At 50.6% G+C, this 27301-nt stretch overlaps 1 protein-coding gene across 2 annotated transcripts in view; it reads right to left on the bottom strand.

Annotated features, from left to right (window-relative positions):
- IFT172 (intraflagellar transport 172) overlaps positions 1 to 27301 on the bottom strand; it is a 34492-nt gene that overhangs the window by 4964 nt on the left and 2227 nt on the right. The window contains exons 2-41 of one of the 2 annotated variants that reach the window (XM_077329838.1): positions 24432 to 24575; positions 23766 to 23878; positions 22675 to 22714; positions 21791 to 21856; positions 21535 to 21614; positions 20907 to 20994; positions 19299 to 19513; positions 19081 to 19204; positions 18705 to 18800; positions 17836 to 17997; positions 15964 to 16017; positions 15629 to 15732; positions 15446 to 15531; positions 15248 to 15360; positions 14807 to 14974; positions 14410 to 14546; positions 14124 to 14231; positions 13647 to 13731; positions 12453 to 12545; positions 12295 to 12372; positions 11909 to 12157; positions 10452 to 10530; positions 10081 to 10201; positions 9561 to 9705; positions 9388 to 9477; positions 8910 to 9007; positions 8551 to 8686; positions 8357 to 8473; positions 7601 to 7743; positions 5984 to 6077; positions 5840 to 5904; positions 5059 to 5239; positions 4301 to 4410; positions 3870 to 3999; positions 3428 to 3526; positions 3196 to 3305; positions 2379 to 2442; positions 1807 to 1893; positions 979 to 1095; positions 762 to 872 (exon numbers count right to left, since the gene is read on the bottom strand). In XM_077329838.1, the coding sequence (XP_077185953.1) occupies positions 762 to 872; positions 979 to 1095; positions 1807 to 1893; positions 2379 to 2442; positions 3196 to 3305; positions 3428 to 3526; positions 3870 to 3999; positions 4301 to 4410; positions 5059 to 5239; positions 5840 to 5904; positions 5984 to 6077; positions 7601 to 7743; positions 8357 to 8473; positions 8551 to 8686; positions 8910 to 9007; positions 9388 to 9477; positions 9561 to 9705; positions 10081 to 10201; positions 10452 to 10530; positions 11909 to 12157; positions 12295 to 12372; positions 12453 to 12545; positions 13647 to 13731; positions 14124 to 14231; positions 14410 to 14546; positions 14807 to 14974; positions 15248 to 15360; positions 15446 to 15531; positions 15629 to 15732; positions 15964 to 16017; positions 17836 to 17997; positions 18705 to 18800; positions 19081 to 19204; positions 19299 to 19513; positions 20907 to 20994; positions 21535 to 21614; positions 21791 to 21856; positions 22675 to 22714; positions 23766 to 23878; positions 24432 to 24575 (4500 nt within the window). The remainder of the gene's footprint in view (positions 1 to 761; positions 873 to 978; positions 1096 to 1806; positions 1894 to 2378; positions 2443 to 3195; positions 3306 to 3427; positions 3527 to 3869; positions 4000 to 4300; positions 4411 to 5058; positions 5240 to 5839; positions 5905 to 5983; positions 6078 to 7600; positions 7744 to 8356; positions 8474 to 8550; positions 8687 to 8909; positions 9008 to 9387; positions 9478 to 9560; positions 9706 to 10080; positions 10202 to 10451; positions 10531 to 11908; positions 12158 to 12294; positions 12373 to 12452; positions 12546 to 13646; positions 13732 to 14123; positions 14232 to 14409; positions 14547 to 14806; positions 14975 to 15247; positions 15361 to 15445; positions 15532 to 15628; positions 15733 to 15963; positions 16018 to 17835; positions 17998 to 18704; positions 18801 to 19080; positions 19205 to 19298; positions 19514 to 20906; positions 20995 to 21534; positions 21615 to 21790; positions 21857 to 22674; positions 22715 to 23765; positions 23879 to 24431; positions 24576 to 27301) is intronic. The other variant, XM_077329847.1, reaches the window with a different exon arrangement.

Below are 27301 nucleotides of genomic sequence, written 5' to 3'. Positions count from 1 at the left end.
AAGTGTAAAAGCACCTTCACGTTTTTGGGATGCCATGTGTAATTTGTATACAGACAGTATGTCATGAAACACCTGGGCTTTGGGCCCTTGGGAAACTACCAGGACTCCATTCCCACGGAGTTCAAAGGCAACCTCTGAGGAGGAACCAATGGGCGAAACCATCAAACCAGACAAACATACATCTGCTGGGCAGCAGGTGATGGCAAAAGACCCAACCCTGGGAAATGTGAAGATTGTCTCATCACACTATTCTTCTACTGCAAGGAAACTTTGGACCTGGATTGTGGAACAGGTTAAATCCAAGATAACATGGGCGGGGGGAAGACTCCCTTGGCCTTGACGGTCGGCTGAGGCAAAGTCATTTTGAGAGAAACATTCCTGTCCCGGAGAGTTCCACAGGCACAAAAGTTCATATCACAAGCCCCAGAAGTCTCGAGTTATAAACAAGGACTTCTCTTGCTTAGAACCAGATTTCCCTTGCCATGTCCTCCCTACAGTGTGCAGCTAAGGGGATACTTGAAAAAAAGAAGCTCACACACTGCGTGCAGATCTCCTTGCAGAGCTGCTCAAAGGCCAGTGTTCAGAATGGGTGGGTGCAGCTCAGAAGCCATGCAGTCCGAACTTGGTGCTCCGGAGGAGACGCAGAGAGGGCCTTGCTTACAGCCCTTGTGCTGCTGGTGCTCCTCTGGCCACAGAGCACCAAACGTGGACATGAACTTTCCCCAGCTACTGGGGACCTGTCCGATCCCTGTGCCACTCACCAGGTTGAAAAGCACATCTCGCAGGTCGGCCCAACTGCTGTAGGCCTCCGCGTTGTTCATGCCAGCCACATTCACCATCTCCACAAAGAGCCGTTTGTAAATGTTGAAATTCTGCAGGGGGAGGGGAGAAGGCTCTGGATAGAGAGATCTGGGAAAGCAAAGGGCATCAGACAGACCAGCAGTTCCCATCCCCTCCAGGTGTCTTATCGTCCCTTACCTGGGAATTGGCAGGCGTGCCGTGCTGGACGTAGAGGCTCAGGGCTTTGTCCCAGTTTCCCTCCCGGATGAGGTGGGTGGCAAAAAGGGCCACATACTTGTGCAACACCTTGTAGTTCTGCAAGAACAAGCAGAAGGCTGGGAGGTTCCTTGCAATGTTATCTGTCTAAGGCTCTAGGGAGGAAAGGGATGAGGAGTCTGCTGGATCACCCTCGCCCTGGGAGAAAGGCCTGGTCATTCAAGGGCTGGCTGTACTTTTCAGCAACCTCCTCATTTGTGGACTGTGCCCTTCGTCTTTCCCATTTCTTGATCATGAGTAAGAGGGAAAAAACCATTGGTGAAATCAAATAGCAACCAACCCCCTGTGCCAAAGTCACCCCTCAACTGTCATGAGCAGCCAAGAGAGTATGGATTGGCAGGCAGGAAACTGGAATGGTGAGGTTAGACTCTCCCACTCCAGCGGCTGCTTGTTCACCCTACAGCTAGTACGCAAAACGTGGATTCGGTTTACACATCCTGCACAATCCATTTTTGGCTGACCTTTGCCTTATCCAGGCACTTGGCAGCACTCGCAATCACCCAACCCCACTGGTTTCATTCCATTGGGCGGAACGTCAGGGAAGAAGGGGAGGCTGGTTCAATGTGCCCGGTCATGCCTGAATGCCAGGGTTCCCTGGAGCTGAGACAGCCACCCTTCTCAGGGGCCCTCATCTTGCTGCATTGAAGATCTGTGGCCAGCTTCTTTGAAGCAAGTAGACCAGGCTCATGGAGATGTGGGAGGCAGAGGGAATGTGGTATGGATCTGAGGGGCAGGAAGTCCCGCAGCTACCTGCTTGGCGGCCGTCTCGAGGCACTTTTCCCATTGTTCTCTCTCTACATACATGTCGAGGGCAGCCATGACATCCACTCCCACCAGCTGAAAGAGACAGCACAGACAGACAACACTGTGAAGAGAAGGGCCTTCCTAGTACCAAGAGTCAACTTGAGCTTAAGTCCTGTCCTCGCAGGCCACCTGTGGGGGCTGCCATGGATAGCCCTTTGCTCTGTCATGGGGGTCACAGTTTTGGGCCCCTGGAAGATTCCAGTTGACAGTTTCCACTGAGGGATCCATTGCCTCTCCTCCTTCCCTTGTCAAACAGCTTGCTGGCTTGCACTTATCTAGCACATGTGCATTGGTTTAATTAATGTTTTCATAAATGATCATGAATGGCGTGTAGCAGGTTTCACACGTCATTTCAAAGGCAACTTTAAATGCTGGTCAATTGTAACTTTTTTTAAAGCAGGACTTTTTGAGTAACATGACACATGTTGATGTGAACAGACATCCCACTGTAACCATTTCAACAGCAAAGGTTCGCTTTGTGCCCTTTCCCCTCCCTCCCTCCCTGGGTTCCATCTCACCGAGTCCACTTTGCCCTGGTCCTTGAGGTACTCCTTGTAGTGCTGGTCCACGTACTCTTCGTACCTGCCACAGAGGAGAGGTCTGTCTGTCGCTTGTAGCTTGGCAGAGAACGTGGCCCTCCGTGGCCCAGAGGCAAACAGCCTCCCCAACATAGTCCCAGTGGTATCCAATAGAGGGCATCCCCCTCCTGCTCAATGAAGTCCTTAAGAGCTTGCAAGGCAAACAGATGTACTCTCAGCTCTGCCTCTACGATCTTGTCTTTTTTAGACCATTAGTAGGAAAAAAGCTGCTGCTCAGTAGAGCTCAAGTCCTCAATTCAGTCCCTGGCATTCCAGTTAGGAGGACAAAGTTGGAAAAGGCCGTGTTCTGCCCAAGACCCTGCGAAGCTATTGCCAGACACAGAATCAGAGAGTTGGAAGGGGTCCATATAGGCCATCTAGTCCACCCCCCTGCTCAATGAAGGATCAGCCTAGGGCATCCCTGACAAGGGTTTGTCCAGCCGCAGCCAGTGTGGGGCGTGGGGGGAGCTCATCGCCTCGCTAGGCAGTCACAGCAGAGAGTACGGGGGCTCAGAGGAGCCATAACTATGTCTGTCTAATAAATTTAGAGTCCCGTGACACCTTTAAGATTAACAAGGCTTTATTGAAGGGATGAGCTTGCGTGTGGATGCACGCTTCCTCAGATACAATGTCATACATGAAAGCTCATCCCTTGAATAAAACCTTGTTGGTCCGGAAGGTGCCACTGCTTCAGACCAGCATGGCTACCCACTTGAATGTGTCTGTCGAAGGCAGCTTCACCAGGAAGAGAAGTTACCTGGGGTCAAGCTCCTTGGCCACCCGCTTGGCTTTGTTCCACTCTTCCCCCTCCATGAAGGCATCGATGGCTTCCTTGGTCATATCCAGGTTGAGGTAGAGCTCGGCTGCCTGAGGAGGAGTGCGGAATCAGCTGGACAGCTGGGAAACGTAGGTGTGCCCACACAAGACCTGGATCTGAAGTGCACGGAGCCAGTCCGGTGAGTGAGCTGTGCCCCACAAAAGCAGCTTACCACATTGAATTTGCCAATGCTGATGAGCTGGGGTCCCACTGTCCGCATCACCTCAATGCTCCGGGGCTGGCCGAGGAATTTGATGGCAAGCTCTGCTGCCTGCCAAAAGATGAAGGGTTCAAACCCATGAGAGGCCAGAGTGGGGGAGGATGCCAGGATGATCTACCATTGCCTGGTTCCATAGAATCGTGGAGTTGGAAGGAACCTACAGGGTAATCTAGTCCAACCCCCTACACAACTTCCTGTGCGAGGATTGCAGAAGGTGGCATGAGGGATGTACAGCCCTCAAGGCACTGGCCCGGGGGAACAGGGAGGAGACCTCAAACCCTGCAGTGCACTTAATTCCAGTGACCTTGCATGTCCTCTGAGCAGAGCCAACCTCCTAACTGGTTGCCTGAGATTTACACTGGAACAATCCTGCAGATCCCCGGTGGTCACTTACCTTCATCCCGCATTTCTCCATCCGGGCACTGTTGCCTGGGTCACGAACCTTCAGGTAGCAGTCCACAGCTCGGGAGTACTCGCCTGTCTGCTCCCACTCACGCGCTTGCTCCAGGATCCCCTCAATGCCCCTGCAGGCCAACAGGGCCTTGGTAAGCGTCTGGGGGGGGGGGGTGCGTTAGCATTTGGGCCCCCCTGTGGAATGTGGGGGCCTCCCCTCCTCCAGCAACAGAGCTGGTGCTAGGAGCACAGGCTGATCGAGGTAATCGCAGTCGTGGTACAAGGAGCTGGAAAGCTTTTGGTTCACAAAGGTGATGGTCTGTGGATCCCAGAGCCCAGTGACTGAGGGGGCCCCCTGGGGGGCTGACTGGGGCTGCCTCTTCTGCATGCTAGGATACTCTTCCAGGCCCACCTTCCTGGAGAACTGCTCACCTGGGACCCTTCTTTGCCGCCTCTCTTTCGTACGCCTCCTGCAGGGCCTCCAGATCCCCAGGAAGATACTCCTTGCAGACGCGGAGAGCATCGGCCCACATGCCTGCTTCCTGGGGTGTGTGAAGCAAGCACAGGGTCATGATCACAAGTGGGGGGGGGAGACTGCTCAGGACCCGGATGGGCCCTTTGCTCATCCTCTGGAGAAGAATCTCAAAGCTACCCCCCTATGGGGTGTGTGTATGTCATTCTTCAGTGCCATGAAATTCTTGGGCAATTTGGTAACCACAGTTTTGCACAATCCACACAGGATCGTGGGGATGTTTGCACCTGTGACTGCCAGCAAAAGCAGTCCAGCACGGTTGGCGCCAAATGACCAGCAGAGGTGCAGATGAGCTCACTGGGACCTCTCCTGCAGGATCCTGTTTGTACCCCTGCCCTCTCTTTCGTGCTGCCAACAGCAAGAGAAAGTGTGTCTCCTCCCTTGCAGCCTGCGCAGATTTAATCCTGCCCACACCACATTCTGAGCACTGCTCCTTTATTTCTAGGGGAACCATTTGTGGATGGGAGAGGAGAGGGAGTAAGAAGAGCCCATCCCTGCTCCCTGCTCTAATTCCCTGCCAAAGGCCAATGAGTGGGCTGGGGAGGGGGCGGCTCTGGCCTCAACACAATGTCCTGAAGCGCCCTTCCTGGGTAGCAGAGCTGGGCTTGGCAACACTCCACCCGCTCCCCAGCCAAGCAGTCCCACGCGGTCCTCCCACCTTGTAGTGCTTCACGGCCAGGTCGAGGCGCTGAGCTCGCAGAAGCAAGGCCTCCGCTTTCGGGAACTCCTTTTGCTTGAAGGCGGCATCAGCCTGGCCGACCAACACGATCACCACGCTGTCTGGGTCGTGGGTCTCGGCCACCCGCTGAGCAGCGGCCCAGTTCTGGGCATGAGCGTGCCTGGGGGGAGTGCAGCGGGACAGGATGGAGCAGAGACAGTCACACAGTCATGAGAAAACCGAACCGATCAGGAGATCCCTTTATTTATAATTTGGCTTATAGCCCGCCACTCATGTGGCGGGAAGCAAAATTTCAACCCCCACAATAACCCTCCATAAAAACCATTAAAAACCCTTACCGTGACATGATGAGGGCAGAATAAAATACCCTCCCCCCAAACCCACACAACAGAGGGCGTATTATTGCCTCGGGGGGCTAATAGGGAGCAGCAGGTGACCTCAATGGCTCAGGGAGGGGCCCAGATCGTGACTGTCCTGCCCTGGCCTCAACCACAGGCCTGGCGGAAGAGCTCTGTTTTGTAGGCCCTGTGGAACTGCAAAAGCTCCGTCAGGGCCCTCAGCTCTCCCGGGAGCTCATTCCACCAGGTCTGGGACAGGACTGAAAAGGCCCAGGCGAACCTCCCTTGGGCCAGGAATCTCCAGTAAATTTGCACCTGCAGGGCGGTTAGAAGAACATCTTCCAGGGGAGGTCAGAAATGGGGGCAATGAAGGCAAGAGAAGCCAGGGAGACCGTTGTGGGGATGGGGAAAGGCACACTTACATCAAGACTGCTTCTTTGGGCTTCCCGGCCTTCACAAACTCCACTTCTGCCTCATCAAACTTGCCCTATTTGTCAGGAGACAGGGCAGTTAATGCAGGCATCCCACCCACCCACCCGATCCCAGTCCCACGCCAGCCCTCCTACCTCATCTTCCAAGAAGGAGCCATACTTGAAATGAATCTCGGGCACCTTCTGCTTGAGTGAGAGTCGAGCCAGCTCAAAGGCAAAGTCAAACATGCTGCAGAGAAAAAGAAGGAGCTGGAGGGAGGGGAGGAGCATAACCTGCCTCCAGCGGATGGCAAGGGGTACTCTGTACACACTTAGCTAAGGAAGGGGTATGGCCCACAGAGGCTAAAATACTGGCAGGGGGTAGCAGGCCCCTGCAGAAGACTGGTATAATGCAGGAGGCCACAGAAAGCCCCGCCTCCTGAAGGCATTATGGGCCTATAGCTATAGCAAGGCACTCTGAGATCCTGCCTTGTGCCTTTGTGGGAAGGGCCTGTCAATGCCCAATGCTTGGATGTGAAAAGATTTCCCACCCAGATAGTCTGGAAGGCCAGTCTGGAAGGCCTGCAGGCCTAACAGTGTCCTTTTCCTGGTGTGACGCTACCCAAAGACACGCCAGACTGGAAAATGGCTCTTATGTTTTTTATTTAGCTGCAGCAAAAGACACAGGGGACTCAAGTCCAAAAGGAACCTGTGCCCAGAACAGAGTGTGACATAGGACTTTATACATTTACATTTCACTGGCTGCATCCCTGGACAAATGCCATCATTGCTTCCCCCCCATGCCATCTCCAGGTCCACCCCCAAAGTCTCCAGCCTAGCCCTGGAGTCCTGATCTCATCCTCTGATGTGGCAACAAGTCAGCACCCAGCCTTCAGGCTTACATTAAGAAGAAGAGTTGGTTCTTATATGCCGCTTTTTTCTACCAGAAGGAGTCTCAAAGCAGCTGACAAGTCGCCTTCCCTTTCCTCTCCCCACAACAGACACCCTGTGAGGTGGGTGAGGCTGAGAGAGCCCTGATATTCCTGCTCAGCCAGAACAGCTTTAATCAGTGCTGTGAAGAGCTCAAAGTCACCCAGCTGGCTGCATGTGGAGGAGGAGCAGGGAATCAGATTAGAAGTCTGCACTCCAAACTATTATACCAAGCTGGCTCTTAAACAGAGAATATTTCTCCCTAAGGAGCCTACCTGTGCTAAGCACTGTTTTATCAGAAATATAAAGTTAAAGAGATTCTTAAGGTAAAGGTATCCCCTGTGCAAGCACCAAGTCATGTCAGACCCTTGGGGTGACGCCCTCCAGCGTTTTCATGGCAGACTCGATACAGGGTGGTTTGCCAGTGCCTTCCCCAGTCATTACCGTTTACCCCCCAGCAAGCTGGGTACTCATTTTACCGACCTCGGAAGGATGGAAGGCTGAGTCAACCTTGAGCCGGCTGCTGGGATTGAACTCCCAGCCTCATGGGCAAGGCTTTCAGACGGCTGCCTTACCATTCTGCGCCACAAGAGGCTCTTATAAGAGATTCTTAATTTTACTCAAAACATTTCCTAGTATCTAACAAGTCGCCTTTGACACAGCTTAGTACCAACTCTCTTATATTTTACTGAGTGAAATATCATAAAACAGGCAACATTTGTTAATACAGAGAAAGATCTCGTCTCCATTAATTAAAGAAGAAAGCCCATTTTGAATAACTGAATGATACTTAGGAATTTGTAATCACTTCCTTCATTGCCTCCCCATCAACCCCACACTCACTTGTGGTCAGCTGCATGGTCAATGGCCATTTCCAAGAGTCCAAACTTGTTCAGGAGTTTCACGGCAGCCTCTCCGCCCAGACTCTTTGCCCACAAAAAGGCCACGTGCTTGTGGGAGTTCGCCCCGCCATGAGCTTTGGCCACCTGCCTCAGATCAAAGACCGGGAGGACTGAGTAGGAGACAATATTTTGCAGCAGCTCCCTCCTCCCCTGCCACAGAAAGGATGCCCTCCCTCAGCCCCAGGCAACAGGGGAGTCGTTTGGCATGGAGGACAGTGAGAGCTGCCAGCTGCAAGCTCTGAGGTTGTGCTTTGGCTTATGTGCTCTGTCTCCAGGTATAAATTCTGGGCATGGTCAGGGATGCAGTTGCAAGGGAAAGAACCAAAGAGTCCTTGGGCAGGCACCCTGTAGCCTTGGACCCCTGGATACAGGACCAGCCCAGGGCGTAATTATGTTCATTTGTTTTATGTAAAATATATGTGTTTCTTTTATTATATTTTGGATTGGATTCTTATATTTTTGTTGTAAGCTACTCTAGGCTTCTTCAGGGAGAAAAGTGGTTAATAAATATGCCAAGTACATAAACACTAGATCGGGGCGGGGGGGGGGGAGTGTAGTCACCCCCTGCAGGCCACTCCTCATTCAGGCATCAGAGGGTCCATACATGACCCAGCCACCCCTTCAGGGCTCAGCTGGTATAATGCCGGGAACAATCCTTATTGTTGCTACTGCAGTGCACGCTGGGAGCTGCCCTTACCCTGTAGGCCTCATCCCACATGTTATTCACTCGGTACATGTTGACGGCCGCCTTCCATTCCTTGGCTTCCAGATAATGATACTCCGCCTCCTGCAGGTGGCCATCAGCTTCCAGCTCCTGAAACCGGAATCCTGCCCGTTATCAGGCTGGCTCTCCTTGCCCCTGCCCATTAAAACCCTCTCTGGGATTCTCACCTTGCCCAGGTGGAGGTGCGTATCGCTCAACAGATCTTTGTGGTACCTGGCCAGCAGGCGGATCATCTCGTCATACATCTTGCACTTCTTGTACATGGTGATGGCCAAGTCCGGTTCGTCGACCGTGATGTAAAGCCTGGGGGAGGTATGGCGCTGAGAGGGTGGTCTCCGAGTGCGTGGGAGAGTCCAACCCCCTTGCCTTGTGCATAGCTGGCTGCCGTCTGCCCCAGATGACCACCACAGAACTCGAGAGCACCCCAAAGCTGGCAGCGCCTCTACTGGCAGGGCAGCCACAGGCCTCCCCCGCAATCCTAGTGGGTTGGCATTCCAGCTTGGGCAGCTGCACCAATGTTGTTTACCTCTCGGCCTCCTTGTACTTCCCTTGCCGCTCCATCTCCTGGGCCTGTGTGATGTACAGCACAGACACGTCCTCCGGCCTCATGCACCGGGATGCCAGCTGCAGGGAGACACAGGCCAAGATGATCTCCCCAGACCTCCCCCAAAGTAGGGTCTAATTTACCCCCACTCATTTATTTCAATGGGGCAAGCGATTCAGAACAGACCACATTCTTAGAAAAGCAAAGAGTTTCCCCTCTACAGCTGGCGGAATCTCTCCTCCATCTGGCCCAGCAAGATTCCACAGGGGGGCCTCCATTTGAGGGTCACCTGCTGAGCCAGGGACCGCTGCATCAGGTCCTGTGAGTTCATTTACTGCTGACTATATTGTGGATTTTATGGTTCAGTGGCGCTCAAAAACAGAGAAGACATACATCTCCCCGGGTCAGTGTCATGCACAAACGCGCAAGAGGAATGGGATAATCCAGACAGGAGTCTCACCTTATGTGCCTGTTCCCAGCGCCCGGCCTGTGTGTACATGTCAATGGCATCCTTGATGCAGTCCCCTTTGATGTACACCTCCTCGGCTATCTGGAGAGACAAGGGCCACATTAGCCATCCACACGGTGCCACTCACTTGGCGCTTGGGAGGGAGGAGGAGGGCGGGGCCTGACCTCGTACTCCTGCAGGGCTGCATAGTACTGGGCTATCTTGGGATAGTACTTGGCTCCTGTTTTCTTGTCCTGCGTGTCTAGGATGTAGATGGCCTTCTTCCACTGTCGTGCCCCGATGGCCGCCTCGATGGCCTTGACGGCACACCTGGAGTAGGAGGACACCCTTCTTAGGGCAAGACTCTTGGCTGGAGCCTGAAGCTTTCCAGGAGAACAGGGAAGGAGCGGGGAAGGACAGTGCCAAACCCACACACCACAACCTGGCCCCACAGTGCCCAGCACAGTCACAAGGAGGGCCGCCTGTCCCAGTGCTTTTATGTGCCTGAAGTGCCGTCCAGTCACACTTCACATAGCAATACCAAGGCAAGAGACATTCTGAGGGAGTTTGCCATTTCCTGCCTCTATGCAGCAATCCTAGGCTTTCTTGGTGTTCTTCCATCCAAGTACTAACCAGGGATGACCCTGCTTAGCTTTCCAGAACTGATGAGATTGGCTAGCAAGGTCAGGGTCCCCCTACCTTTACCTGGCTTCGATGTAGTGGTTGATGGCTGCATCCAGCTGCTTCTGCTGCACCAGGTGGTCCCCCCAGCTCTCCTCCAGCTTCACCACTTCAGCCGGGAAGACCAAACGAGCCAGCTCCACAGCTGCATGGAAGGGAGATGCAAGAAAGGCCTAAGGGGGGGAGGCAGGAAGAGGAAGAACACCAGCCCACTTGCTCTTTCTTGAATTCCTTGATCTGGATCAGGTCCATGACAATAGTCTTAAAGAACCGAGGGACAGGCAGGGTTGGAAACAGAGACAAACGCCCCATCCCACCCCCATGTGCTCAACATAGGATTTAGGATTTATCCAAGCCAGAAACTTTGGGAGTGGCCCATCTGCTCAGGCTGATACCTTTCAGGAAAGAGTTGCCCTTCCGGTAACACTCCAGTGCCCTCTGTGGATTCCGAGTCTTCTCAAAGAGCTCCCCAGCCTGAGACACAGATGGAAGAGGGGTTGCCGCTGAAATCCCTTCCCAAGAGAGACTGACCTGGCTGCAATTCTAGCCCCCACGTCGAAGTCCTTTTGAACTCATTTAGAACAAGTTTACAGTGACCAGATTCAATATTTTCTGGGGGTCACATGTCCCCTTGGTGCCCAGAGTCCAGATGAACCTTGCTGCACCCCTAGTTGCTTTGCCCTCACCTGGGAAACTATAATTTTAATTCCGATTGCGCTAAGGCAGAAGAGAGTGCTGTTGAGGCCTTTACAATTGGGAAAACCCACTGCGGCCCTTAAGGGAAAGTGAGAAGCATCCAAAAGACAGGCTGCAGATGCAAAAGAAGGGGACACCTCAACAACTGACCGAGTCTGCTAAGTTTCCTACTACTAGTCAGGTCTACTCAGAAGGGATAAAGGGAGGTTTGCTTGAAAGACAAGGCATCAGGAACGGCAACTGGCTTCCTTGTCAAAGCTCCCAGCTAATATACCAACTGGGTCTACTATGACCCTCCCACCTCCTCCTTTTCCAGTAGCAGAATAGCTAGGCAACTGTGGCTGGATGCTTGTATATGAATTTTAATTGTATTTAATTAAATATTTTATATTTTATCTGTATTTCATCCTAGATGTGATTTTATTGTGATGGAACCCACCCTGAGTCTCAGGAGATGGAGCGGTAAACAAATACAATGATAAACTAAATAATTGTGATTTTGGGGGGGAAGATCCATCATCTTTCTTCTGACTAATTTTGGCTTTGCAGAAGGATTTCAGTGCTTGTAGAGTCAGATATTTCCAGTCTTTCTGCATTTGGCATTTCCTCTTCCCCATCCACCCCACTACTAATCCCCAACCTGCTCTTGCATAAATATGCACAGTTCCTTTGTCTTGCTCTAAGGGTGAAGAGCTGGATCTTTCTACAATACATTAGCCTGAAGGGATATTGACTCTTGGTCTGCCAGAAGAGTTTAGCAACCCTGCCAAGGTGTGCAGGGATGACTCAAAAGCCTGGCGGTTGCCAACTGCAGGTTCCAAGAAAACAAGAGGTGAGATGGGAGCTGGAGGCTACTTACCAAGGAAGCCTAAAAGGAAGGGCTGATGCTGGGACCAGCGGACGCTTCCCCCTCTGTGTCCCCCTCAGAAATCCACCATGGCCTGACATTGGCTAGCACAGGGGTGGCCACACTATGGCCCTCTAGATGTCCATGGACGACATTTCCCATGAGCCCCTGCTTGCATGGTCAATTGGCATGGGCGCCTGATAATTGTCGACCATGGACATTAGGAGAGCCACAGTTTGGCCAGTTCCATTTAGTGCATCCTTCCCTCGCCCTCTACACCTCCAGCTCCATGCCTGCCAGAAGCCCCACCTGCTCAAAGAGCTCTCCTCGGATCAGAGCTGTGGCGATGCGATTGACCAGGTCGGTGTTGCTCAGCAGCTCCTCTCGTCCCATGGCCACCCGAGCCGCTTTGGCCGGCAGCCCTGCCTTCAAGTAGAGGCCGACCGCTGCTTGCAGGTCCCCTCGACTCTCCTGCACCTCCGCAGCCCGCTCTTCCTGCTGCGTCTGCAACAGCCACTCGTAATAGCCTCGGCGCAATTTCTCCAGGGCAGGATGGCTCTGGGAAAGTGGAAGAGAGACACAAAGTAAGTGCACCAAGAACCATTTGCCATTCTTGCTAGCTCGTGCAAAGAACCACCATCTCCACCCATGGGGTCGGCCCAGTGCAAGCCATTCTACTCCCAGCCTCCTCTTACTTTGGCCTCTGCCACTGCAATGCATTCGTCCCACATGTGCAGCTCTTGGTACATCTCCATGGCTTCCTCCACAGCATTCTAAATGAAGGTAAAAAAGGATTAGGTACAGGGAGGGGTTCAGAGGAACAGGTGGGAGGGAGCCTGGCACCTGGTCTCACCTGCTCTAGGAAGATCATCTCTGCCAGCTTGTAGTTCTTATCCAGCATGGCCAGGCGGACCCGCACCTGGTAATAGTCTGTGCCATCCCCTCCCTAAAAGGAAATGGGGCAGTTTGACAGTAAGGCAGGGAGCAACGCAGGCAGAAAGCCAAAGCATGGATGGCTCCCACACTGTCTGGTGAGGGCTCTTAACCACTATAAAGTAATCACCACCTTGTGTGAGTACAGCATCTGCTCAAACAGACAAGGGTCTAAAGCCCAAGGAAGAATCTGGATTTCTGATGGGAACAAACATGCGAAGCTGCCTTATACTGAATCAGACCACTGGCCCATAAACACCAGTACTGTCCACGCTGAATGGCAAAGGTCGTCCAAGTTGTCAGACTGAGGGCATCTACATCAGTGGTCCCCAACCTTTTTATCACCGGGGACCACTCAACGCCGGAGACCACTCACCGGGGACCACTCAACGCCTTTTACTGAGGCCCGGTGGGGGGGGGTAGTTTACTCCTCTACTCTCAACCACTGTCCTAACACTCTCTGATTGCTATGATAATGTTTAAACATCCCTTCAAAATAAGATACAGACACGCCACAACAATGAAGTGTGTTGTAAAGGGCTGGGGGGGATGAAGTAAAGGGCCGGGGGGGGGGGAGAAGGCGTCCTTCAGGGCCTACCTCCAATTAGTCGAAGGACCACATGTGGTCCACAGCCCACAGGTTGGGGATCACTAATCTACATAACGTACAGCCTGATCCTTTTATTCAGAAATGTGGGGGATTTAACCTGGGATCTGTCAAGCAGATGCTCTGCCACATAGCCAAAGAAACAGGTGAGGCTCCCTCCTTGGTATCTTTAGAAGTGAGGAAGTAGAAAAGTTGGTTCTTATATGACCCTTTTCTCTACCAGGAATCTCAAAGCGGCTTACAATTGCCTTCCCTTTCTTATCCCCACAACAGACACCCTGTGAGGTGGGTGAGGCTGTGAGAGCCCTGATATTACTGCTCGGTCAGAACAGCTTTATTAGTGCTTTGATGAGCCCAAATTCACCCAGCTGTATGTATGTGCGGGAGTGGGGAATCAAACCCAGCTTCCCAGATTAGAAGTCGCCACTCCTAACCACTACACCAAGCTGGCTGGAGAGGAGTATGTGTGCAAGGAAACAAGCAGATGCAGGCCTTTGCCCCACTCACATATTCTTTGGCCACCTGGTCAGCAATCTCATTGGTCTCATGGAGGAATCGGGCCTTGGACACATGCCCAAGAGCAGCAAAACACCTGTGGAGAGAGTTGGGAAGGCTTGAACTGCACTGCAATAACCAGGCCAGCTTGCTCTCAAGCCAAGGTAGCCCCAAATACATGTGACATTAAGGATCTGCGATCAGGCCTTCTAACATGTAGTTCATCTCTGAAAAGCAGCTGTGGGTAACACAAGGTCAAATTCCATTTTCTATGGCCGCTTTTAAAAGGTCATGGATCCCTAATGTAATGTCTAGCGTTTGGCCCTAATAAAGACTATGATCCTGGCAGCTCAAGACAGGAGAAATCCTGCCGTCGGTGTGGATACAAAGGGTCACCAGGTGGTCTTTGGGATTAAATCAGGCCACCCCCTCTCCCCAACACCTTTCGGCAATATGGGTTTGATTCCCCACTCCCCACTCCCAACACACCTTTCGGCAATATGGAGCTGCTTGGCTTCCAGCGCCAGTCGGCTCAGAGTCTTCCACATGGCCTCTGTCTCCGCGGACATCTCCAGGGTCTCTAGGAAGGCAACAGCCCTGGAAACAAAGCAGGAGAAGGTGGGGGCTGCCGCTTTTCACAAGGCAGGGAGTGGGGAGGGGGAGAAGTTGCCTTAAGGCCCTAGCCTGAAAGAGAAGCTCTCTGTGGGGATGGAGGGAGTGCTGCAGGGAGACAGATGGTCCCTTCCTCTGCCTGCCCTGCTTCTTCCCCCCTTACCTGTGGTAATCCCCATCATCGATGGCTGTGCCAAACTCTATCAGCCCTTCATCCAGGGTGTAGGACACCGTGTTCACCCCTTCGGTCACAATCACCTCCGTCTTCCCATTGCTTCTTTCCAGGTCCACAATGTCACCCTGCCAGGAGTCAAAGCCCTCTGTTCAGCTTTGCTCTTCGTTCCCTCTGCAAGCACAGGAGGGCCTGGCACCACTCAGCCCTCAGGGAACCTGGCCTTGCCTTCCCCTCCACCACTGGAGGCAAGTCTAATTGCTTTGCTAAGCTTCCCTTCCTCAGGTGGAGAGAACGGATGCTGGTTTGGTGCCAAGCCGGAGCCCAGGTACCTGAGCTGGTAGCCTTGTGGCAGCCACAAGAATCCCCCCGGCCTGATGGTTGTTACCTTCATGGGGAACATGGTGACACGCTCCGGAGTGTCAATGTTATACCACACGCAGAGGCTGTTTCGGTTCTGGGCCACCACCACGTCGCTCCCTGGGACCCACTGCACGTAGGAGCAGTAGCTCAGGATGGTGGTCTTGGTGGCTCCCTCGATGTCATACAGCTGCAGCTGGAGACAAGACGAAAAAGTGTCATGGGGACACTCGAGAATCATCACGTTGGACAGGCCCATACAGGCCATCTAATTCAGCCCCCTTCTCAATGCAGGATGAGCCTAAAGCATCCCTGATAAGTATTTGTTCAGCTGCTGCTTGAAGACTGCCAGTGAGGGGGAAGTTCACCACCTCCTTAGGGTCTGCAATGAGACTTTCTAACGTGTAGAAGGGGAGGTATGCTCTCGCAGCCTTCATCCCCCACCCCCGCCTCTTCCTCCAGGCCTTACCCTCATCTTCTTGTCCCGGAAGAGCAGCTTGTGACCCGTCTCGTTGAGCTCCAGCCAGTCAATCTTGCTGTCGTGGCTGATGGTGCCGATGTTGTAGCCGCCCAAGAGGTCCACTGGCGAAAGCAGAGAAAGGTCACCTGGCTCAAGAGCTCTGCCTAAAGGGAGGGGGCCAGGAGGGAAGGGAGGGGCCTCACTCACCCGTGGCTATCGTCTTGATGTCCACCAGATAGGCCAGCCGCTTGTTCTCTTCCATTCCCCGCTGCCTCCGTTCGTTGATGCGGACGCTGGGGCACAGGACAGATGGGGGTTACGACTGGGCAGGAGCTCAGTTGCCTCTCTCCCTCATTTCCAGTAAGGAAACGAGAGGGCTTTGCTCCTCACCTGATGAGGTGGGGGTTCATAAACTCGGTCCGCACAGAGCCCAGGATCTCATTGCTGCCATACTCCACCAGCGTCAGCTCCCCTGCGTTGAAGATCATGCAGACCTGAAGCAAGGGGAGAGATTGAGAGGGAGTTCGCTTGCTTTCAAAGCTCAAGGCTTGTCCTGCCTGCCCCGCCCTGCACTGCACTGGCCCTCACTCCCTAGCACTGTGTCCTCCCCCGCAGGGATAGCATCTGCAAAGAAAGGCTGCTTCTGTTCCCAGAGGCAATGCTGGGCGAGGTGAAGGCTGGCCATTCCACCCATTCTGGGGCTGCCCCTGTCCCGGCTGACTTACATTTTCGTTGTCGAAGAAAAACTTCTCATTCCCTCCAGACCCCTGCCAGGCAACCTGCAACAATGACAGCAGCAAAAATGGGTAAGACAACAGGAGCGCCAAGTCGACTAAGGCCCGTTGCACCCACATGTAATCACAGGCAGAATATCCTGTGGGACTGCAGCCTTCTTACGCCACATGCTTAAGTGTTTCCCATCTGCATGTGGCTCAAACACTCACACACACAACCTGAAGGCCACACTCCCACAAAGCAAGTGGCTGGCCATCTGGTGGGTGGCCAGCTTGGAAGGCATTGAGCTTTGCTTGTGGAAGGTCTCTGGTTTAAATCTCTGGTGCTTCCAGTTAAAAGCAAAACCTCTGCCTGGCACCTTGGCCAGACTCTCTAGTAGTCATGCACAGTTACATCACCCCCCTTTCTTTTATTTCTTTATTTGACTTTTACACCGCCCACCCAGCTGATCATGCACGCTGAGCTCATGCAAGGTTCAACAATTGGTAAACTCTGGCTGCATAAGGTTTACATTTTGACAGCTGATTGAAAGCAGTTGCTGAAAAATTAGATTTGTTGCCTTATAACAGTGATCGGCAGTTAACTTCAGCCTTATCTTGCTTTAGAAAAGATGAGGACATTTCAGAACTAGCCTTGGATGCACCGGCTTGATTATATCACAGTTAAGAGCCAATCAGTTATCAGAAAATAATCACATGATTAAGACAAATGTGATTTAGAGTACGATAACACTGGTATTTTTCTATAAGAGCATTACTTTGAGAAGCAAATCAGATTTATCTGGATGGAAGTCTCAGAAGATTAGGTGAGATTTCTCTGTGTGTGTTTGAGCTTATATGAAACTCCCTATAAGCAGTTTTAAATACAATAATATGATACCTGGTTTGCTTTAAAATATTACTTACTATAAAAGGATAACAAATATTAGAAACCTCTGATATGTTTAGTACTTGTTTTACAGTAGCAATTTTCACATGCTTGTGCTTTCTAGCACTTTGCCTAGTAAAGAGAATTATTCCTTTTTCCAGTAAAAGACAAAACACTCTGAAAATCTTTCGACTGGTATGCTAGATTGAGTTCAAATACAAGAATTCACAATTATCTCTTTTGCATTTTCAGATTTAAAGACAGAAATATCTGCTCCCAAGAATTTAAAACAGACAAAGTCCTTTTAGAACAGCCTAGTCCAGCTTTGCCAATTGGATGCGAAAGTTAAGACATCCCATGACGGTCAGAGCAGAGGAATAACAGCAGCTTCAGGTGACTTCTGCAGCTTATATGACCAGGCTTAGCTCTGTAAAGCTATGCCCAGCACAACCCAACCTTCCCACTCCTAGCATCAGAAACATTCCCATAGAGAAGGAGAAAAGACTGATTTATGCTACACTGACCTGGGCTGAGAAGAGGACAGAGTTGTAGCCCCCTAGGAAAGCTGGGTGGGACAGTCTGAACAAACACGCTGGCAAATCAGGAGAGGGAGACTGAATAAAAGGGCCAAAGCAGAGAAGAACCAGAGGGCTCCCCCACCCCCCATAATAGAACCTCTAGGGCCTGAAGGCTCTGAAGTGCAGCTAAAGAAATCTTGCATCTGGTCAATGAAGGAGGCCTGGGAACAGAGAGGCAGGACCCCACCAGAAAGCACCTGCAGTGAAAAGCACCGTCAGAAGGGCGTATCATACATGGACCTATGGCTTGGCCTAGCTGGTCTGGTCACACCGTGCTCACAGATCTGAACCCTGGCACACACAAGCCCTGCCAGGAAAATTTGTGTGAGCCATGTCAGCCAGTCGTACCCCCTGTTGCCTTTGAAAATGGAGTCTGCAGGTTAAGCTCCCCTGGTTCCCACAGGCATTGCACGGTACCTCGCTAAGCTTGGTGGAACTGAGATCCCCCAGAAGCAGGGTGTCTGAAGTGTGGGCCACAAGGTAGCGGTCCTTCCCCAAGATTTTCACCTCGTCGATTTCATAGCCGTAGTGGGATTTCAACACCACTCGCATCCCTGTGGACAGATTCTTCACAATGACCTGGGAGGGAAGTGGAGAAAAGCACATCATTGCTGCTCTCTGGCTGGCCATACGTGTAAGGCCAGAGGTGGTAGAACGCCAGCTAAGGATTCAGTTACTGCATCTGTTGCTATTTGTTTTTGTAAGAACATTTCTCTCGTCCCCGGTCATTTTATTCCGCACTAACTTCTTAGGTTCTGCTTCTTAGGAATGCTGCTCTTCTTTCCGCCCGTTTTTGTTGTTGCTTTTTTGACACGAAAGGAGCCTGCAGGAACTCACAGGGCCCATCTACTTCAGCTGTCTTTGCTTCCCCCACTCTTGGCACCTCTGCTGCTTCTGCTTTATTCCTCTTCCTCTCTATGCACATGCCCAGACAGTGCAGATTATGGTTTGGGGCTGGATTCACCCGCAGAACTGGGGCTCTCCCGGGTTCACAGAAAGCTCAAACTCAGCCCTTGGCACCCCCTACTCTGAAGAGCCCGCATATGTACATGTCAAAACCTGTCTCTTTCTGTTCGATATATGGCTGCATTCTGTAAAGAATCCCTCAGTCTCTTCTGCAGCGTGCTGGGCCATTGTAATCTTTTCTCTCTTCGGCAAGAGCACTGTGCTTCAAAGAGGCTTCAGGAAGGTGCCCCACCAGCCTTCTCTTCCAACCCCAGACTCAATGCAACCTCCCCCCACTTCTTCCACAGCCAAGCCGTCCTCGCGGCCCAAATCACACCCACCTGGCTGGGTCCCACGTATGTCATCTCAAATTTGTTCTTGTAGATGGTTCTGCGAAGACAGCAGTCGAACTGCTCCACCCCACCACAGAGGGTGCCCTGCAGGGACAGCATACAAAGGCATCAGGCAACACCACTCATGCCTTCAGTAGAATCATAGAGTTGGAAGGGGCCATACAGGCCATCTAGTCCAACCCCCTGCTCAACGCAGGATCAGCCCAAGGCATCCTAAAGCATCCAAGAAGCTCCTGTCCAGCCTTCAAACACGCCAGCTGGCTCCTTGGCCACTCGTGCAGAGTGGAAGGCCTCATGAGAGGGGCACCACCCAAAGGGGGCACAATTAACACACAAAATGCTGCCGCACAAACTTCATACAGACCGCACAGAGCCGTGAGCCATCCCGTTTCCAAGCCAAGGCTGTGATCGTGTACAGGTGAGGGATCTCCTTGGGCTTGGCTTCCTCCCAGGCACTCCTGCGGGGACTCCAGTTCAGCACCCTGAGCCTGCAGAAACGGGCGGGGAGACCCTTGATAACCAGAAGGGGGAAATGCGGCGCAAGGTGACTCTGCTGAATAGCACCTCCCCGCAGCACCACACCTGTCAAAGCTGCCGATGACCACCGATTGTCCCCCCGGGCTGGCGGCTGCCACCATGAACTCTTTCTCTGAAGAGTCTCGGCTGTAGTCAAAGGTTTGGATCACGTGCCCTTCCTTCCCGTAGGCCACGATCTTCTTGTCACAGCCGGCAGCCACGATGCTGTTGGATGCCCATGCCAGGGCGTAAGGGGGACAGGGGTGCACTACCAGCTTGCCCTGTGGAAAAAGGAGAGAGGAGAATGGGGTGAGGAGCAGGGTCCAAGCTGTACAGCAAGCCAGCTGAGGTTGCGCCCAACATCTCTCCGCACCAGTATTAGCTCCAGACACAAGCCTCGTGCGGCTGCATCATTCCATTATCGGCAAAAGTAGTGTTGTGCCATGGCCCTCTGACGGCTACCCAAAACAGCCAGAAGACAGAGCCAAGGAGATCAAAGGGCACTGTTCTGTTGGGAGCTATTCTATGATCTCAAACTGCAAGCGAAAGGGATGAGTGCCAGGAAGAGTGCCACAGGACACTGCGAGTGCACTGTTGCGGACACAAATCATTGTTGATCCTCCCAGCTGTTTGTGTAGATAAGCATTTCCAAACAGGGTTATCCTGCTTCCAACTAATGCTCTCTGGCATAGGATGTGCAAGAAAGGTGTCCTGAATGTCTGAGAGAGGGCTGCCACCTGAAAAACACAGGCACTTCAGGAAGTGTAAGTAACACAATGGGGCACCCATGGTCTGATATTTATTTTGGCTTCATGAAGGGATTTGTGGCTAAATGGCTGCGGGTTATGCTACTAACCCAAAAAGCTTGGAAGGAGAATGATTCATGCTCTTATTCACTTCACTGCCCAGTTCCCTTATTGGCTGCATGCCCTCTGGGCTCATAACCAAAGCAGTGACTGCCCCCTCTCTAATGAACTGTTCTACAACCCTGTTGAGATTTGTGCCTTCCTCCTCCCAACTCCCCAACAGCAGTGGGAAAAATTGCTTTGTTCCGTAGTACTGAAGTCACGACCTTGAGATCAGCAGCAAGACATTTAGGGGGCTTGCTAGAGAATAAACAGACTTACAACTTTATGTTGAGTTTGAGTGCAACATGGTTGCAGAAAGATTTTCTATGACATTTTCTATGAAAGCGCACTGCATCCAAAAGTCTGCAGGGTCAGGGATGAGGGAAAAAATGATAATACCTCAGCACTGGTGGAGGGGAGGGGTTTCTTCATGTCTAGTTTTATTTCCAGAACTACCCAACTAATGTCTACAAAACAGGTACATTCCACTTCTACACAATTTTTAAAGTATGCTAACAGAAAACTATCAGCCCCACAAGGCACAAATCAAGCACAGAGGGAGCAGCAGGGACTCGATCATCCAGACCAGTGAGCTCACAGGCTCAAGACAAGAGGTGCTCCTCTGCAGCCTATGCACAACACGCAACCACAGCTCCCCAGAAACTCCACTTAGCACAGGAAATGGTGGCGCCTGGGCCTGGAAGCAAACCTCATGTCACCGTTTCCCTTTGGAAAGAACCAGGTCACAGCCAACGCCCCCAAGCCACTTTGTGGATCTACCTGGACTGGGGAAAGGGGCTGCTTAAAGGGAAGAACCTGACTGCACCTGTGACTCGCCAGAGCCTTCATCGTCAAAGAAGTAGCGCACAATCGTTCCATCTGCGTGGCCAGATAGGATTCCCTTCCCTGTGGTGCTGCAAAAATACACAAGATGTTATCAGCACAGAGGGCTAGAAGGTCTCATTATCACAGCTGTGATGGTTTGGTGGAGGAGTGAACTGGGGAGCTCAGGACACTAGGAGTCTAAAATGGGTGGGGCGCATAACAAAAGAAGAAGAGTTTGTTCTTATATGCTGCTTTTCTCTACCCGAAGGAGGCTCAAAGCAGCTTGCAATCACCTTCCCTTTCCTCTCCCCACAATAGGCACCCTGTGAGGTAGGTGGGGCTGAGAGAGCCCTGATATCACTGCTTGGTCAGAACAGTTTTATCAGTGCCCTGGCGAGCCCAAGGTCACCCAGCTAGCTGCATGTGGTGGAGTGCAGAATCGAACCCGGCATGCCAGATTAGAAGTCCGCACTCCTAACCACTACACCAAACTGGCTCAAAAGACATGTTAAGATTAGTGTTATGCTGCTAAGAAGTCGGCAGGTGAAAAAATAGAGCTTGCCATTCCCGGAGTGACCAAAGAGATGGTAGTGAGTTAGGACTCTTTCCTCCCATTGTCGCACACTTACTTGGAAGCCAAAGATACCACATAGGAATCTGTGCCATAAATAGTGGATGACTTGCTGGACTTGGTGTTTGCTAGACGAACCTTTGGAAGAAAAATATCTGGTCAACAGTGATAGCAGAAAGGAAAAAAACTTATGGTCAAAGTGATCTGGGGCACCAGATGACTAAGACAGACCACTCAGTGCAACAGTGCAATCATTCCAACATGCACATTGTAGCACCCAACGCTGCACGAGAAGCAGACAGCAGTTTCCCTACCTTGCCCTCAACGAGTCCAAAGACGATGGTGTTCTCCTCTGGCCACAGCAAACAAGTCACAGCACTCTGTTGGAGAACAGAAGAACAATAAGCAGGCATGATCTGACTGAGGGAGAGGAAGCTACAAAATGGAGCCTGGTTTCTGGTGGGGCTGAAAAATTATAGTCTCCTCTAAGAACAGGAGTCTTGTAGTAACCTTTGTTCCCAGGTTGCCTCAGAAGGACAGGAGTGCTGGGTTGAGTTATTCTGCCCAACTCATGCTCTCTGACTTTGCTTTGTCCAGTGCTGAACCCCCTCTTCCCTCCCCTCTGAATTTTTCAAACCATGCTCTTGGGAAGATTTAAAAAAACACGCAACTACCCATCCACTGCCAGAATGCTGCCTCTTATTTATATAGAAGTGCAAAGAAGAGCAGGAAGCAGAAAGCCGGGTTCTCCAGACATCATAGAATCATAGACTAACAGAATTGGAAGGGTCATCTAGTCCAATCCCCTGCACTGTTCAGGACACTCACAAGCCTATCATTCATCCACAGTAACCTGCCACCCCCTTGAACCTTCACAGAATCAGCCTCTCTGTGAGACGGCTAGCCAGGCTCTGTTTAAAAACCCACCACCTCCCCAAGAAGCCTGTTTCACTGAGAAACCACTTTAACTGTCAGGAACTTCTTCCGGATGTTTAGATGGAATTTCTTTTGAATTAATGTCATCCCATTGTTTCTGGCAAGAGAGAACAACTCTGCTCCATCCTATACATGGCAGCCTTTTAAATACTTGAAGATGGCTATCTGATCCCCTCTCAGTTGCCTCCTCTCCAGGCTGAACAGACCAAGCTCGTAGTCAAAGCCACCAATTCTCACAGGGAGAAGACAAGCTGGGCCTTACTGTCTGTATGAACTTGTTGCAGATCACCTTCTTGTCGCCCCTGCACAACAGGAAAGAAAAAAAGACAACTGTTACCAGGATAAGTTCTATGGGGATACAGGGGCACCTAGGGACTCCCACTGCAGGCAACAATACTGATCAAGATCACCTTACCCCTTTCCTCTGCCCCTGGGAAGGGGTCAGCTAAGGCAGGTGTAGTCAACCTGTGGTCCTCCAGATGTTCATGGACTACAATTTCCATGAGCCCCTGGCAGGGGCTCATGGGAATTGTAGTCCATGAACATCTGGAGGACCACAGGTTGACTACCTCTGAGCTAAGGAACAGCTATGCACCAATAGAAAACTACTGACTGAAATCCCTCCCTCCCCCATGCTGCAAATTAGGTGAGATGTGGCAGATCTGTGGCTAGGATGCCTTTTACATGTGTTTAACTCAGGGGTAGTCAAACTGCGGCCCTCCAGATGTCCATGGACTACAATTCCCATGAGCCCCTGCCAGCGAATGCTGGCAGGGGTTCATGGGAATTGTAGTCCATGGACGTCTGGAGGGCCGCAATTTGACTACCCCTGGTTTAACTCATCAGCAACTCCACAAAGCTGCCTTGAAGACTTGGGAAATGGAATGCAGTAGGGAAGCAGATACTCAGTCATTTGCCCCTATGCTTTCCCCTTTATTTAATTACCCCAAGCTGTTATTAGTTCCATAGCACATGATGGGATGAAGCAGCAAAACTAACGCCTATATTTTAGGGAGCAATTTCATAATGGGAAACAGCATGAAATAAAAGGTTAAACATCCCCTCTCTCAGCTCCACTTCTCCAGTAGTCCAAGGGGCCATTAATTAGTAAATTTAATAAGGAGGGAAAGATAGATCCGGATCACTGATCTGCCACATTCCAACTTTGAGAAGGCAGGATAAACTACCTGATCTCTCAGAAAACTGAAGTTGCTACAAAGGGAATGAAATCCATAACTAATGTCTTTCAGCAGGGGCAGCAGGAACAAGCCAACCAGCAAGGGTCTAGAGTAGCAACTTGACCTAGTGCTTGTTCTTGAAATGACCTCTTCCTCTGCATGTAAAGGCACTTACCATTCCTCCCCAATCTTGTAGACAAAGATGATGTTGTCTGTTTGCCCAACAGCAATCTTGGTGGAATCTGGGGAGAACGCCATGCCTTTTACCACATAACTTTTCCTGCCATACTGGAAAGAGGAAGCAACAATAAAAGCAGGCTCTGTGCTTACGTACCAACAAAGCCCAAGTGACCCAGAACAAGGATTGACTAATTTGCTCAGCTCAGTGAGGGTCCCTCTCCACTTGGGGAAGGGCAAAGCTAGGTATGACTCCTCTATGCAGTCCAACTCCTCTATGCAGTTGAACTGCACTTTGGAGATGCCTCCAAAACTCAGGATGATGGCATGGATAAGGACCATCACCTTCCTTGGGGAGGCAGTGGTAAGACATATTCTCAGGTACAGCAAGATTCTTCTTCACTCAAGTACCACACCTAATAACTCGAATACAATTGAACCCTTTCCAGTAGCAGGAGATACATTCTGACTGCAATTGTTACTAATGGGTTATGCATATACAGCCACCTGCTAATTTTTATATATGGTACAAAATTCAGTACTGAGCGAGTCCCAGTCAACTGCGGCACTTTACACTCATGGCTCCTTCTTTTGTGAGACCAAAGAGGAAGGGAATAATCCTTTCCCAAGAGTTATGTTCAGGCAGGAAGAACCTGGTGTCTACCTTAGGATCCGCTGGCTTTGTGGAGAACTTGTCCCTCCGCTCACCATGTTCATCATAGAGGAGAACCACCTTGTCCACAGTACAGACAGCAAATTTGGCATTGTTTGGGGACCAGGACATGCATGTTACCTTGGCTGCCCCCTCCTGCAACAAAGTAGGTTAATGGTCACACAGGCTGGAGACAAAGGCCCACTGTGCATGGACCATCAGAAACCCCAGGTTCTTAAAACTTAGGTTGGACAGTAGCATAGCCTGCAGTTGGTCCGTGACAGCACGTCTGAGGATGTAGCTGAGATTATGGACACTTACATTCATTTTGAAATGTATAGTCAGTTGCTTAATTGTTACTGCAGAGAAACCTGGAGACTCAAAGTCAATGCTTGCTACTGGGAAGATATCAGAGAAGAGGCTGCACTACTACACACAGTGGTTTAGAAGTTTATCCCATTTAAATTGGTAAGATTTACTTCTGGATTAGTTAGGCTTTAGATTTTAAGGTTGTTCAATATTTTGACAGTATAATGACATTTCCACACATTTTGCCTTATAACAATATCACTATAAGATAGTGATAATGATGGCATAGGAATGATAAGCTCTTCCAAGCCCACCTTCCCTGACCCCCTTCTTCCTACACGATACAAAGAAGGCTATTTTTCAAGCAAAGTGATCTGGCAGTAGTGTATCAATATAAGATATGCCTCTCTGCCTCTTCATAACCCCCCTCCCACTTTACATGTTGTCTTATGGTTTTGAAAGGATTTACCACTTTTCATTGGGGTGGGGGTGAACTGGTAATTCTCAGATATGCATTTTTCAGTGCCACAATCGAATAGGTATTGTCAGAGCCAACCAGATCGCTTTGTACTGAAGACAGTAAATCTCAAAATACAAAGTACACCTTTAGCACAATGCTGAGAATTGCCATAACAAAAGGTCCCAGACAATGTCTTGTTTAGGAAGTTCAAAATTGGCATGGCAGAAAGGGGGCCACTGAACTAGCAGATTATGAGGGGGGAAGAGAGAGCAGAACACAGACCTCTTATAGCAGTATATCAATAAAAGAGAAAAAGGATTGGTGGTGGTTGTGGTGGTCCTGTAATGCTATTGACGACAGCACCCTCAGCTGAAAAAAACCCAAAGTATTATAGAAGTGTGTAAGAAAATAAACCAGCGTGACAATTGAAAAAATGCGGAGGGAGGGAAGCTATGCGCTCAATGCAATTCCACTGGTGGATCAATGGCAGAAAAGCCCTTTCAGGAGGTTGGGTATGGATATAGTCAACAAGAGGTTGACAAATCTTACTTCAGCTAGCTATGGAGAATTTTCATTTCTACCAGCTCAGGCAAAATGATACAATTGTACTGTTTTTTTCACAGTCAGAGTAGTTCAGCCATGGAATCAGCTGCCTAAGGAGGTAGTGAGCTTCCTCTTACTGATGGACTTTAAGAAGCGGCTGGACAGATACACATTAGCCTGCCCCACCGCCCAGTCCTTGCTCTTGGGAGCCTGCAGGGTGAAAGCAGAGGGGTGCTCTGCAAGATTCCATATTTGGCTTTAGATTCATTCTGCATTGAGCAGGGGGTTGGACTAGATAGCTTGTATGGACCCTTCCATGGTTCTATGATTCTAAGCCAAGAGACGTACATAACTATCAAAATTTCCAGTCTTGGGGAAAAAAGCAAACATTAACCTCTTAACCCAGATGTTCTACTTGTCCACTGATTGAACAGATGCAGAACCATGTGTAGCTAGAGTGATAAATTCGTAGGGGAGCCGAGAGAAGGCCAGCTTGGTGTAGTGGGTAGGGGCACCAACTTCTAATCTGGCCAGCCAGGTTTGATTCCCCACACCCTCACATGCAGCCAGCTGGGTGTCCTTGGGCTCACCACCGCACTGATAAAGCTGTTCTGACCAAGCAGTAATATCACGCTCTCTCAGCCTCACCTAGCTCAATGTCTGTTGTGGGGAGAGGAAGGGGATTGGAAACTGCTTTGAGACTCCTTCTGGTAGAGAAAAGTGGCCTATAAGAACCATCTCTTTCTTCTTGTCTCCTAGACAACTTGGGCAAATCCTGACATGAGCAAAGGCTCAGGTACAGGTGCATTGCCTGTGATGCTTAACTGGAGAAGATGTAGATGACAATTAAAGTGATTGGTTTGCATAATTAGCAAACAACAGGATAATATTCTGTGAATGAACAGACTCACATTCTCTTGGGTCCCAAGAGGTCAGAAAACCCCACAGCAATTCCAAGTGTTCAGTGCTGCAGCTTCCTCCCCTTAATCCTCGGGGAGAGGGAGTTACCAAAGGCAAACTGCGTAGTAACTGTTGCCACCAGCAAATCTGAGAACATCTCTTGGCTGGATGAATTTGCACATCCAGCACTCTGTACAAGCACAGCAATTTCAATGCTTCATCCTAGTTTCTGCATCTCCTGCTTTGCTTCTACAAGCTAGCTCAAGGATGAGCTATTACACTTGCACTACTTTAAGTAATCACACTTAAGGTATGGTGAGCTTATGTACTGCCCCTCCAATTTACTGTTTTCAAGATAGTACAAATGGATAGGAATGGTGTGTTTACAGAAATCAGGTTTCAAGCATTCAAATCAAGTTTAATAAAAAAAGTATTATGCTCTAAATGGATAAATGTGTTGGTCTGACGTAGCACAAAAAAAAAATTGAGTCCAATAACACCTTTAAGATCAACAAAGATTTATTCAAGACATGAGCTTTTGTGTGCATGCACATGAAGTCCGAGTAAGTGTGCATGCACATGAAGGCTCACACCTTGAATAAATCTTTGTTGGTCTTAAAGGTGCCACTGGACTCAAATTTTATGTATGGTCTGTTCAAGAATCAAACTA

Source organism: Paroedura picta, chromosome 1 (assembly GCF_049243985.1).
Source record: "Paroedura picta isolate Pp20150507F chromosome 1, Ppicta_v3.0, whole genome shotgun sequence".
NCBI lineage: Eukaryota > Metazoa > Chordata > Lepidosauria > Squamata > Gekkonidae > Paroedura > Paroedura picta.
Note: the sequence above shows the minus strand (reverse complement) of the source record. Positions and strands in the feature narration are given on the sequence as shown.